Here is a 13,310-nt window from a genome sequence, read left to right on the forward strand (position 1 = left end):
TTAATTAATGGTGGTTATGAGACATTCGATGATATATATATAATATATATATATTATGATCGGTTCTACTAGAAATTCTATTTATATATATGCATAACGTGTACAATAGGTAGTATCGTAAAATACCAGCAAACGAAAAATAATTAAATTGAAAACACAAAATTAAATGAAAAAGAAATCATAAATCCAAAACCCCCCAACCTTTTAATATCGGTTGATGACACCAACCGGTACTAAAGGGCTCCCTGCCCTCGAAGCTGGCTCGTGCCACGTGGTTGCCCTTTAGCACCGGTTCGTGCTGAACCGGTACTAAAGGAGGAGGGCTTTTAGTGCCTACACTTTAACACCGGTTACCAAACCGGCATTAAAGGGCCTTATGAACCGGTGCTATTGCCCGGTTCTGCACTAGTGAACAAACACTCGTGTTGGACTAGGACTTTAGCCCTCCTAGCCCCGGGCCTAGACCCACCCCTGGATCGAGATGTGGGGTTTGTGTTATGTCAGTCTAGGGTTCCACATCGTTTGATGTGACCAACTACGGTAGGACGTTTCCTAATCGTATTCGGACCTATGAATTTATGACGTGGATGCTAATTTTTGGGAGCGCAATTACAAATCCTCCCCGTTCCAAGTCTGAGGCGATGCTCGGCCAATGTTCAAAGAAGATTTTCTTCTAATTTTGCCTCACGTGGTGAACTGGTTGTGCCGAATTTCAGTGTACATTGCATGAGTTTCAGTACACTAAGGACAAGTGATTTTATGTCACCGCTTCGTGTTTTATGTGTTTGTTGTGAGCTTTTATGTAGAAATTACTTTGTTTGTATTTTAGATATCACAATTTCCAGCTCTCTTTTTTTTGAGGATATTTGCAGCTCTCTTAGTTTGTTTGGACTTTGGAGTAACTGTTTTTCATGGTTTACCGGTTTAATGAAATCTACATGATTCTCGTATGAAAAGTTATTTTTTCGTGGGAAGAAAATTTTAGTTAATCCACTCCATTTTGTTTTCTCCGCTTCTATTTAAAATACTTCTCACACCGTGATGAACAAGTGGACGTAGTCGTCGCAAGAAACCAGCATGAACCGGCAAATCCAAAATTTTGGAGCTCCTTCCTGCCTCACTGGACGATGAAATTTGAGGGCCACGCCAGCGATCCGCGCCATCTCACCCGGGATCGAGATCTTGACCGTCCATTCCTATACGGATCCAACGGCGGCTGTACGCTCATCCATTGTTAAATTCCCCTTCCCCGACCCCGTCTCCCACCTACAGCAGCCGCCGCCACCGCCACCGCCACTCCGTTCCCAAATCGCACCAGCTCCTCCAAGCAACCAATCATGTCCGGCCGCGGCAAGGGCGGGAAGGGTCTGGGGAAGGGCGGGGCCAAGCGCCACCGGAAGGTGCTGCGGGACAACATCCAGGGCATCACCAAGCCGGCGATCCGGCGGCTGGCGCGGCGGGGCGGCGTGAAGCGCATCTCGGGGCTCATCTACGAGGAGACCCGCGGCGTGCTCAAGATCTTCCTCGAGAACGTCATCCGCGACGCTGTCACCTACACCGAGCACGCCCGCCGCAAGACCGTAACAGCCATGGACGTCGTCTACGCGCTCAAGCGACAGGGACGCACCCTCTACGGATTCGGCGGCTGATCTCTGTTCAGTCTCTGCAAAAAAGTGATGCATGTGTCCCTGTGCTATATGGGTTTCTTCTGAGTGCGTGCGTTGTTGTTCCATCGGTGTGTAGTTACTGTAAGGCGATTGAATATGAATGGAATGGATTCAATGGAATCGGTGTTCTCGTGGCATTCTGCATCTCTATATGTTCTTCTCAGCAAGGAGTGCCCTGATTTTGGGAAAGAAAACTGATCTTGTAATTTGAGTATGGATGGAATGAAATCAGTGTTATATTCGGTTATGCAGAAACGCTCTCTGAAGTTAAGTTGCGTGGCTTTTTCATAAGTCATACTGATTTGTGTTCTAAAACTCTCGAGATGACAGAATTTTAGTTCAATCGAATGGTTAAAGAATTGCCAGTTGGTCAAGATCAAATTTGACAAACTTGTACTAATGTTTTTTTTAAATCTCCAGTGGGGAGGGCGGCGGTGCTCGCGGCCGGCTGGCGCTGCGCCCCCGTGGCCTGCGTCTGTGGTGCGCGTGTCGGCGCGTCGCCTCTTAGATCCGGCGGGGGTGGCCCTGCCCGCGGTGCCTCCATCGGCGCGTGTGGCGTGGGGTGAGTCCCTCCGGCCGTGAGGGCGGCGTCTTGCTGCGGCGGGGTCATCTACCTCGGTTGTGGACGGCGGTGGCGGGCCTGGGTGTGCGTTGCCATCGGCGGCGGATCTGGCGGTCCTTGCTCTCTCCCGCGAGCTGGGACTCGGAATGGGGGCGGGTGAGCGCGTCGGGGTTCTACGCACGTGGTGTGCGGAGGGCTCGGCGTGCAGCAGGTGCGGTTCTCGCTCGTCCCCGGTTCTCTCTCCCGATCTGGAAGCTTCGCATGGCGCGACAGTCTCTGTTCGTGGGCTGGCAGCGAGTGCGACTAGCAGGCTACAGGTTTTGGGGTTGCGCACACTGCCGGCTAATGCCGGGCTCCGATTTCGGTCGTGGCCAATGACGGTGGTGCCTGTGGGCACCGTATCCTTGTTGAAGGCGTCGTGACGCGGTGCTCGTCTCCCCTCCTGTCTGCTCCAGAGGAAACTTTGGATCCCGGTCTCCCGGATCAGGCGATGGTGGCGCTCAAACGTCACATCCCTTCATGGGCTTCGTCTTTGAGCTGGCCTTGCTAGGGTGACCAGTGGCTCGAGGTGGTTCTGTTGGTGGTTCGTGGGGGAGATGGTGGCGGAGAAATGGTGCTCTGTCTTCGTGATCTTGGCTCGGCCATGCCCTGAAGTGGGGTTGATTCTTTCGTCGGAAGCCGGGTTAGCGAGATGTGGTCCTATATTGGATTTCCTCGTTCCTACCTCTCCCTTTCGAGAGGTTGTTGGGTGGCGACCAGACGGCCAATGCTCAAGGCGCTTCGCCTTGTTTGGTCAGATGAAGATGAAAGTTGGCGCCCTCCTTCAGGCTAGCTATGCTGATAAGTTTGAGGTGGTGGTGGTGCGGCCGGTTTGGGGTCGACGGTGGCTGGAGCCCCTCTTTGGCGGTGTTCTTCTTGTGTTCTTGCTCCTGCGCTCCTTGGTGAGTCTCTGCTTGGCGATGTCAAGCGACTTTGTTGGTGGCACACAGGTGTCGTGGCGTCGTCTCGGCCTCGCGTGACCGTTCGAATGCACCCCCGACGCAGGTGGTGTCGTGGCGCTGTGCAGTCTTGGTTGCGTGATGCCTTCGATTGCGTCAATGGTATAGTGTCATGGGTTTGTCTGCTTGGCGATGCCGACTTTGCCTGCGGTACACAGGCGCCGTGGCGTCGTCTCGGCCTCGCGTGACCGTTCGAATGCACCCCCGACGCAGGTGGTGTCGTGGCATTGTGCGTTCTTGGTTGAGTGATGCCTCCGATTGCGTCGATGGTGCAGTGCCATGGCTTGTTCCCGGCTGGCCAATGCCGTTCGATCTCGCTGGGGGTGCTTTGTGTTGTGTCGGGGCGTGTTTTCCCTCTTTGTTCTCCCTTGTTTATTTGTTGTGTTCTTTGCTTTACCTCTTCTCCTCTTGTGCCCCCCTGTAATTCTGGTTCACTTGAACCCATCCTGCAAAAGGCTGTGAAGTCTTATAGGCAATTTGAATACAATTCAGGTGGGGAAGTTCTCTCCCTCCCCGGTGACCTTCAAAAAAAAAATCTCACAATCATCTTGTGCTACTTTGTCAGCTGCTATTTTTTGCTACCGGTACATGTTTAATGTTTACCTCCTCTTTTTTTTCGAGTTGGTGTTTTCCTCTTCTCTGACGAGGTGTAGCCAAGGCTTCCATGGGTTGGCTAAAATTTGAGTTTCAATCCTCTTAAGATTGATCTTAAATGGATTTTTTCACTTCCTCACAAAATAGACAATTAGATTTTGATTCAGGCAAGGATAGTCCAAATTAAAGTTATTATTTTGGATACGGCTCTACTTCATCCGTTGGGGTTTATTAGACCCCCTCTTATTTTTTGTCAAGCTCTACTTCATCCGTTGGGGTTTATTAGACCCCCTCTTATTTTTTGTCAAATTTTGACCATTTACTAGACTAACAAAATCCAAAATACATTCTACAAAAGGTATTTTATTGGATTTGTATTGGAATAAAGAGGTTTCTAATGACATAATTTTTGCCAGATAATTTTATTAATTAAATATATGGTCAAACTTTAGCAAAATAAAGAGGAGGCCTAATAAACCCGGGCGAGGTAGTACCTCTTAAGACATAAAGTACCTCGATTAATCCGGGTCGATGCAGAGAGGGCCTTTTTCCCTTTTCAAATAAAAATATCGACGGAAAAGAAGACAATGCTTTTTGTCTATTATGAACTGAACACGTAAATCATACGGGAAACAAAATGGTATTATTGGTTTAATAAAATCTGAATACCTATAATAAAATTTACCTTAAACAGAAAAGTTTTGTACAGAAAAGTTTATGCTCAGAGTCTATGGATCATGTTAATGCTCAACTTAGTTCATGTATGCAGAAGATATGTTCACGCGGCTTCGGAAATTCGTCTCCTGAAATTAAAATGTACCAGCAGTCACAACAATAGCATTTCTCTTCGAATTTAGTAGCAGCAAACGAACGATCAGAGAGACAGAAAGATGCGTTGCACATGTCCGTCCATGCTGAAACAACGACCTTGTGTTGTCACATAACAAACACACACAAAGCAGCAAAAGAAAAGCACGACTTACGGCCAACTAGACCATCGAGACCCCGATTGATTCTCTACTTTATTATTGCGGGACACACAGGAACAAGCACTGACGAACAGATCTAGGCTACCGGCGCGGGATGATCTAGCAACCGTAGGTAGCATCGAGCAGGGCAAAGCTAGCAGACTCTCTTGCAGAAGCACTTGCGCGCGAAGGAGTCGAGCTTGCACTCGCCGCCGGGGAAGTTCTCGGTGCGGCAGATGCTGGCGCAGTTGCTGCTGCTGAGGCACGCGCCCTTGAACTTGTGGCTCTTGGACAGGCAGTCCCGCGCCTCCGCCACCTTCCTCGTCGGCGCCCCCATCTCTGCATGCAGTGCACATGAATGAATAAAACCACGGTGACAAATTAAGCATCGTTGATGGGAAGAGTGGGGTTGGGCGGGACGTGCCTGTGGCGACGAGGAGGACCAGAAGGAGGAGGGCGGATGCGGCCATGCGACCAGAGAGCGCCATCGATCTGCTTCTGCTAGCCTAGCCTGCTGCGGGGGACTCTGTGTAAAGAGCTAGCGAAGCGAATGGAGGAGAATGGACACAAGTAAGATGCAGAGAATGGGCTGGGCTGGCGTGGTTTATATAGTAGGCGGAGCAGAGCGACGTGGGTTAGATTAGTGTGGGTGTTTAAGTCGTGGGCTTAGCAGCATTCACAGGAGCAGAGAGTGGCCTCACGGGCTGGATTAACTTACGGCCTATTTGATTCCAATAAGTCACTTAACTTATAAGTCAGATGACTTAAAACCAGTGACTTATAAGTCATGCCTGTTTAGTTGTCGCCTGACTTATAAGTCACCTGAACACATTTTTCTACTTTGTTTTTTTAATGTAAAGATGATGGACCCATGTAAAAGGCGATGACTTATAAGTTTTAAGTTGGGGTGAAGCAACTTATGACTTATAAGTTGGGATGACTTATAAGTTAGGTCTATTTAGCAAAATAAGTCTTTTTTTGCATTTTTCGACTTATAAGTTGGTGACTTATTTGAAACTAAACAGGGCCTTACTGATGCTCACACTCCACATCGGTATCTCACGGGCTACTCAGGCAGGCCAGAGCATGCAGTGCCCTGTTGAAGGAATTTCCCATCAAGGTCAGACGCAAAACTCATGATCACGAGCCTGTCATATGCTGGAATGATTGCTTTCTCCCAACTTTTTCCCTGTCTGCCTAGTTATTTCAGTACCTACACATGCCGATCGGCGAGACGACGAGGACGCGTGGATCTCGTAGATCACGACGTCGATCAGCGAGACGTGGGGTTGTTTGGTTATAGGACAAGCATTGCCATATCTTATCACATATTTTTGTCAAGCTTGTCTAAAGTTAGTTCATCAAAATGAGAGCCACAAGTTGGCAAGTCTAAAGGAATCTTATCACATTTTTTATGTGTATGCCATGTGGGATCCAAAAATGGCTTGCGTAAAGTGTGGCATAAACTAAACACTCACCTAAGTTAGTCAAACTTGCCTAACCTTAGTTATGGCAATCTTTGGCTAAGTTAGTCACAAACCAAACAGCCCCGTGATGTTCCTAGTGTCAGCTCTTCAACCTTCTGGCCAAATCCGGACAATCAAGTTTCGCCATCAGTTAAGCCAACCAAGCACACGTTCATTTCGAGTCTTATCATGAGATGCAATATACTCTCTTAACTAAAACCACGACAAATAATTTGGATCGAAGGGAGTAGTCGAGACTGTACGTAAACACATTAAAAACATTAACGTGCGCAGATGGGGCACCCTCTCGCGGTGTACACATCGACAGGGCGTGTACTGTTAGCATTGGCCAATGAGAGCAGCGGGTTGTGTCCAGATGAGCACCTGTCTTCGGCCAATGGGAGTGGTGGATTAGGAAGCGATGGGCATCCATTGAAAGGGCGAGAGCGACACGTTTTGCTTGTGGCTGAGTGTCTGCAGGTGGTCCCAGGTTTATTCGCGGGTCTACTGTCAGTGGTGTGAGCTGTTTTGTGTGGTGAAAAAATGAGGTGGGGATCTTACCGTCCTGAGATAACACCTCCACCGGGTAAAAATATCGCCTCCGCTGCTTTTCCTCTACGACCACCGCACGCAATCTCCCCTCCTCCTACTCGCTCTCGCCGCGCCGCTCCACCTATCCGCTCTCCTTCGTTTATGTGCGACGGCGGCGGCTGATTGATGTGGGACGTGGCGGTAGCGACGACGGCCTCAAGCAGGGATATGAGGATGAAGGAATATTGTCCAAGATCCCTGAGGAGCACGAGGTGGGGAGCCAGAATAGATCGGCGCCAGGGCGTGAGGACCATGCCGTCATCACGGCGAGCCCAAGCCAGCATCCTATTGGGCTTTCTGACGCGGTTCAGCATCATGGTGGCGCGGAGTAAGGCCTTCTTTGACTCCAGGTCGGCCGCAAACACGACATCCAGATGAAGCCCGGCTGTTCAGGCATCTGGATCGGCCGCTGCTCCCTCGCTGACTACGACGACGGGCTCATCAACATCACACACCAGAGCACCGTCATCATCGTATCTAGGTTGTTCCCTTTTCTTTTTTTTTGTCTAACTAATAAAAGCCTCACATATTTGGTTCCTCTCAACAAACCTCGCTGGTTACATTGAAAAACTGATGTGCTGATGATAAACCGTTGTCCGTGTGTATTTGGTCTATTTCCTTTCCATACCCATGGTTTTCATGCTGATTTGTGTTTTCCGCCTTCTATTCAAGTTATGGCTCATGTTGTTGTGTAGTATTTGGCTGCAGATCATCGATACTACCTCGTCGAAGTCACACGGGACCCAGTGCTTCACACTACCTCCAAAGCATTCGAAGCAGGTGTCCGCGTACATGGTATAATTGTCCCCTGCACATATATCACCATACATTCAAATGAAGAACGAAAGCGTCTAAAAGATTCTGAAGCTTCATTCTGGAATTACATGAATCTGGGGCTGACTGAGGGAGATCAAAATGGTACTAGATGGTAACATTAGGTTGTATGCCTGCAGTGATGGTTAATCAAGATCGATCAAAGGCTATGTTCAGGTAGATAAATTGATCTTTACCATGCCGTATCAGTTCATCTATTAAGTTGTTGTAGTACTCCAAGCCCTACACTGTCAGCGTGACATTGAGTACCATGAATTTTCAGAGATGCACTACTGTACTGGACAATGTGCTTTCTCATCAATTTATAATAATTAAGAGGCCTGTGACATGTGTTTTAGTTTCTAATAGAAACACAAAATATGTCTATTTCACTTTTTAGACAAATTTTTTTATTGTGTGAAATGCACAAAGCAAATGCATTATGACCCGATGTTTTAATTTATAGGAACATGTATAAATTGTGAGTTGCTTTTGGTATTCTTACATGGTTACCGATTTAGTTATCAGGCAAGATTTCTTGCGTTCTGTGCCTTTGTGTTTTCTTGTTCAAACTTTAATGATGGCTTGGAAATTCCTGGTAACTTTGGTTAACAATGAGGGTACAATCGACTACAATTAATTTGCTTTTCTATTGCCGGGTAACCTTATGTCATCATTTTCTGACTATTTTTATGCTGATAGTATCTGGTCCAGAGCCGATGGAGACAAGCAACATCATGATGCTGCTATATCTTAGTGGTCTTTATTTCACAAATAGTGATCTACTTCTTATCTGTTCTAGGCGTCGTTGTCGTGACTTGCTTGGCATTACTCTGATATCCGTTAGGCAGTGGTAACCTTCTTTTGATGGTTGTAGACACACATCTTCAGTCACACGTACACCATATGAGGTATTGAATAACCTATCCTCTCATTTTTATCGTCATTGCCATAACTTTTACCGGCTTCTCATCAAAGTTCTTGCCTCTGAGCCCACTCTCTGCCATGGTGTGCTGATCTGCTCGTTTTACATTATGTGTTTGTTTGTCTGTTTGTGTGAACTTTCAGTTTTCCAGAAGTTTTTGTTAAAGCATGCCACTTCTATCTTTGTATATACTATAAGCTAAACTCAAGTAGAAGTAGTATTATCCAGTTATCTATTTGCAATTCAATTATTTAGTTATTTTAGGAGCATTAGTTCATTGATTTAATGAATTTTTTAGCACTCAAAACAGCAGGAGAGGCTCCCGCTGCTATGTTTTAAATTTTTGAGAAATAATTACATAATGCCTGTATGCCCACCAATTGGTGGCAGAAATGGTCTTTTTTGTTGCGAAAGGGCAGAAAGGGATTTACAAATAAAACAAGGCCAAGTATACAAAAAATATACAAGGGTAAGCAAGACTACAAATAGGAATGTAAGCTTGAAGTGATGTGATCAGGTCTTGAAGGTGTTCTTGATTTTCAGTTCTGGCCTTGAACTTCAGAATCCCTAGGTCTGATGTTAGTGCTCTCTTCCAACTGAGCAATGTAAGTGCCACCCCCTCGAAGTGACATCTGTTTCTTTGCTTCCATATGTTCATTGATTTTTGTTGATTTAATGACTTTGTACCTTGTTGGCACATTTGCAGATGCAGAGCCTCTGGTACGCGGCTCTGTCGCCGCCACCTGCTACTTTAAGTCGGCCAACGGCCTCGCTGGAAACTGGGGCTTATCCATATCCCGACTCAATCTCCGCGTCGCCCTCCTCGCTGGTATACATGCATCTCATTCAGTCTGTTCGTTGTACAACTTGTAGTCTCCTCAATCCAGAAGTAGGAATTCACAGAAAAAAATGCTTATCTGAATTCAGGTGTACAGCCATATATTGTTGTGGATTTTAGGTTGGATGCTCACATAAGAGGTGATCTGATTTTGCTATCGCTCGTCTCTCCTTGTAGATTTTTGCTCATGCTCGGATGTGTCCAAGTGTTGATTTTTGTTCATGTGTGGAAGCTGGACTATGTCTATATGTACATTTTTGTTCATGCAAGAATTTTTTATTTGCTCATTGCATCATGTTATTATCATGTGTAGCTCGTCATTTACCCAAAATATTGTTCTTCCATTTGGGCAAGCTTTAGTTGCGGATGCATCTTTGCGTGCTTGTTCTGCTTGAGCCCGCCGCCTCGCCGTGAAGCCCTCTGCTGCAGCCTCTCACTTCACTGTCGACGACACTCTGCTTCAACCCGTCTCTGTCCAGTACCGGACAAACCTGTTGTAAAGGTCATTATTTTGTGCATCTTTTGCTTCATCAACTAGGGTTGAAAGGACTAAAATTATTCAATTTTGTTACTATATATCTGGTCATAGATATTATAACTACTAAATAGTATGACATCCTTTTAAGAAACAATTTTTTATTTCTGTTTGACATTGATGTGCTTGTGATTTGCTTTCCAGGTTATTTTTCTTAAGAACTTATTGGTTTACCTATTCGAGATTTGTTTCATCATGTTTTTATACCCTGTCATCAGGATTTTCATTTGTTCTTCTGCCATACCATCTATGTTTGCTCTTTTTTTAACCTCATGTCAGTTTCTTTTCTCATAAGAGATTATATTGCAGTTCTATTTTCATATTAGTGAAAAGTTTTGCTGCTAACAAGTTATTTGGGTGCCGAACTTTTTACTAATGAAAAGCTTGGTAAGAATAGATTATTGATTTTTTATCCCTTAAATTTGACCATTCTCAGGAATAGATTGGTGTACCAACTTATTAACATTGCCTTCCTCCTTGAACTTGCTACAACTCAGAATGGTTATGTGAATGTGTTTCATACCACAGTTTCTGAGCTTTCTTCTTTCTTACAATGTCAAGTACATCTTCACGAGACCACTCCCTGAATTTATTTGTTTTTCTGTTATTGTTCTTTCTATTATTTCAAATCTTGGTAACAGAAAGCAACAGATGATTTCACTCTGCAATAGACACCTGCTTAATAAGTAACAATGCACACAACACCAACCTCGATGAGTGCCCAATCTGCTTCTCGGTCGGCCCCCATTCCCTGAGTTGTTCCTCCAATGGATCCATCAATAGATGGATGCAGAATTCTGACTACCGGTCAGTTCCCTTTCCCGAATATCTTGTTCCTCCAATGGGTCCATCAATAGATAGATACAGAAATCTGACTACCCCCCCCCCCCGCGCGCCTTGATTGCAGTCTAGTGTTGCGCCAATTGTAAGTCTCATTGTTGGTCAAGGATACATGGTTGTTCTAATTGCACATGCATCTTCAACGTTACCCTGGTTATCGTTGTTTTCAGAAGCGGGAATTGGTTTAACAATTTACTCTCTTTTGAGAAAATCGCTAGTTGCAGAACATTTTATTTCTGTATCATGTACTGTTTGGCATTTTCCATTTAAAATGGAAGGATTACCTCCTACACTGCAGGTTATCTTATTTGTTCTTAGTTATTTGTTTCCAGTAAGCATGAATTGAATGATCACGTAAGCGATACCACTTGATATTGTTCAAAAAATGAAAGTATGCCCTGACTGAAGATTTTAGCTTTCTTTTTCTTCAGAAGATAGAAGGTTTCTGGCTTGTTAACAACAATATAAGTTCTATGATCTGCTACCCTTGTATATTTTGTCTTTGGTTAGACCAGAAGTTATTGACCTTGGTCAGTAGATCACTCAGTTGTGGATGAAATGCTTCTTTCTAGATGTTTAGTCCATCAAGTACTATGAATCATTTGGCTTCCATTCATGTTTTTTCAGACACTTGAGATGGAGGCCTGATTGTTGCAGTTTCAATAGCTCAGGGAGCACCTCCTCGCTGGCAACCCCTTCGTCACCAAGCTTGTCGTGGAGTGCGTCGTGGGGTCATCGCCAATGTCTTCTTTATTTTGAGAAGCATCATTCACCGCCTCTAGACAGGATCGTCGGCGACCGCCACTGCCGCGTGTGGGAGCCATGAACTCTGCCTTACCATACAAGGAATTGTGCCTCCACTTTTGGACAATGTGCGATATGTATACCATTACCAAAACTGCTTACCCTTCCTTTTGAACCAGCTAGCATATATGTAATACATAGTTTAACCAACTATGCAGCTGATTGCTACTTCTCCAAATGAAACCTGCTTTCAACTCTAATGATCTGGATTACTACTCAAGGGATTTGGCATGCTTTATGGTCATTGGTTAACAAGGTTCTCAGTTGTACATGCATGTGAGGCAGTAGAAAAAGAAAGAAGCAGCCGAAGGGGTGCCTCCTACCTGGCACCGCCCAGCTTTCTCCTAAGCGGTGCCACCGGGTGGCGCCCCAACTACTAGTATAATAACTACTGCTCCATGACCTTTCATCAAGAGGACGTGCCACTCTAAGGGCCTCTCAGGTCATAGGATTGGAGAACTACATGACTAGATAATATCTCACATGCCGCTGTGGAAATTGGTTGCAATATATTACTTCATAAGATTTGATTGTGTGAAATTTGAGGATGAGAATGAAGACAAAATACATTTGATGTATTGTATTTGATTATTATATAGCTGTAAAATATCTATTGAATATAGAAGCTGTGTTTTTCATGCATGTTGAGAGGAAAAAAAATAGTGGGGCTGACGAAGTGCGATGTGTCATGTTGAGAGAAATAGTATAAGTAACATTTTCCATTGATGTTTTGAGAGAAATAAAAATAGTGGTGTGGATGAGGCGGCATGTGTGCATGTTGAGATAAATAGAAGTAGTGGGATCATCTACTTAAGCATTCAAAATTTGGATGACGGAGTGGTCAATAACATATGAAAGATAAATGAATTCTAACAAGAGGTTTGAGTGGAGGGAATTGTTCCTCCAGAATAGAGTGCAGATGAATCATAAGGAAAACTTCGCAAGGAGATGCAAGCACTGACGGGTGTACTACAACCGTCGGTGTTGCAAGCAGTGATGACGGAGCTGCAACCGTCAATGATCGTGTTGCACACAAGTTTGCAAGACGAGCAAGGTCATTGATGCCATGAGCGATGCTACGAGGTTGTTTGACAACCAGCCATCCATGTTGCGAGGTGCTGGGGCGACGAGTTGGCAATGTTATGACCAACTTAGGGAATGAGATAGTAGGAGGAGGCGCAAGAGAGATGAGAGAGAAAGGGGCGTTCTCTCTCTCTCTCTCATGCATGTTGGCGAAGGGGGATCAACAGTTGTCAATGTGTATATGGAGCTGCGTGGGAGGTGATCAATTGGGGCCTTCCATCGGTGGGCCGATGCCTAGCATCCTCCTACATATATTGTCGGAGTAAATGACCACGAGTAGCCTCATCAGCTCCCCATGGTATTTCAAGACATTGGGGCCGACTGCATCCCTCACACCTCCCGAATGAACGACTGTTCCCTTGAGACAGCTGGTCCAAGCGGCCGGCTGCTAGAAGGCGGCAGGATACCAGAAGGCGGCTACGAGGCGGCTGGCTTCCAGCAGGCGGCCCCTCGTGCCCTCAAAGTTCGCACCTACATCACTATGACAGGACGGGGCGTGGCTACAATGCGGCCTGCCACCCCCGAATCCTGGACTAAGCGCGGCTATAGTAAGGGCATACCTGGTGGATGCCCCCACCCAGCGGGGTACTGTAGCCATGCTGCTCATGACATCACCTATTGCCTAG

At 45.8% G+C, this 13,310-nt stretch overlaps 3 protein-coding genes across 26 annotated transcripts; 2 read left to right on the forward strand and 1 right to left on the reverse strand.

Moving 5' to 3' along the window:
• Positions 1-1,274: 1,274 nt before the first annotated feature.
• Positions 1,275-1,787, forward strand: LOC123131936 (histone H4). Its single transcript, XM_044551661.1, has one exon. It carries the CDS (start codon positions 1,338-1,340, stop codon positions 1,647-1,649), a length of 312 nt encoding a protein of 103 aa, XP_044407596.1. The 5' UTR covers positions 1,275-1,337; the 3' UTR covers positions 1,650-1,787.
• Positions 1,788-4,630: 2,843 nt separating this feature from the next.
• LOC123131937 (defensin-like protein CAL1) lies at positions 4,631-5,349 on the reverse strand. The gene is made up of 2 exons (XM_044551662.1): positions 5,214-5,349; positions 4,631-5,128 (listed from the first exon to the last, which is right to left on the reverse strand). Exons 1-2 carry the CDS (start codon positions 5,275-5,277, stop codon positions 4,944-4,946), a joined length of 249 nt encoding a protein of 82 aa, XP_044407597.1. The 5' UTR covers positions 5,278-5,349; the 3' UTR covers positions 4,631-4,943.
• A 1,525-nt stretch (positions 5,350-6,874) lies between these two features.
• On the forward strand, positions 6,875-11,821 carry LOC123131938 (uncharacterized). Of its 24 annotated transcripts, XM_044551666.1 has the most exons (8): positions 6,875-7,327; positions 7,555-7,836; positions 8,462-8,570; positions 8,895-9,053; positions 9,128-9,189; positions 9,291-9,413; positions 9,736-9,924; positions 10,599-11,821. In XM_044551666.1, the coding sequence occupies exons 4-8, from the start codon at positions 8,954-8,956 to the stop codon at positions 10,626-10,628; spliced, it is 504 nt and encodes a 167-aa protein (XP_044407601.1). In that variant the 5' UTR covers positions 6,875-7,327; positions 7,555-7,836; positions 8,462-8,570; positions 8,895-8,953; the 3' UTR covers positions 10,629-11,821. The 24 variants fall into 24 exon arrangements, 6 of the variants coding, with proteins under 6 accessions (XP_044407601.1, XP_044407600.1, XP_044407599.1 ...); XR_006464406.1 differs by adding an exon at positions 9,512-9,562 and having other exon boundaries at positions 7,555-9,053; positions 11,425-11,821; XR_006464417.1 differs by adding an exon at positions 9,512-9,562 and having other exon boundaries at positions 7,555-9,053; positions 9,783-9,924; positions 11,425-11,821.
• The last annotated feature ends 1,489 nt before the right edge of the window (positions 11,822-13,310 follow it).

Source organism: Triticum aestivum, chromosome 6A, assembly GCF_018294505.1.
Source record: "Triticum aestivum cultivar Chinese Spring chromosome 6A, IWGSC CS RefSeq v2.1, whole genome shotgun sequence".
NCBI lineage: Eukaryota > Viridiplantae > Streptophyta > Magnoliopsida > Poales > Poaceae > Triticum > Triticum aestivum.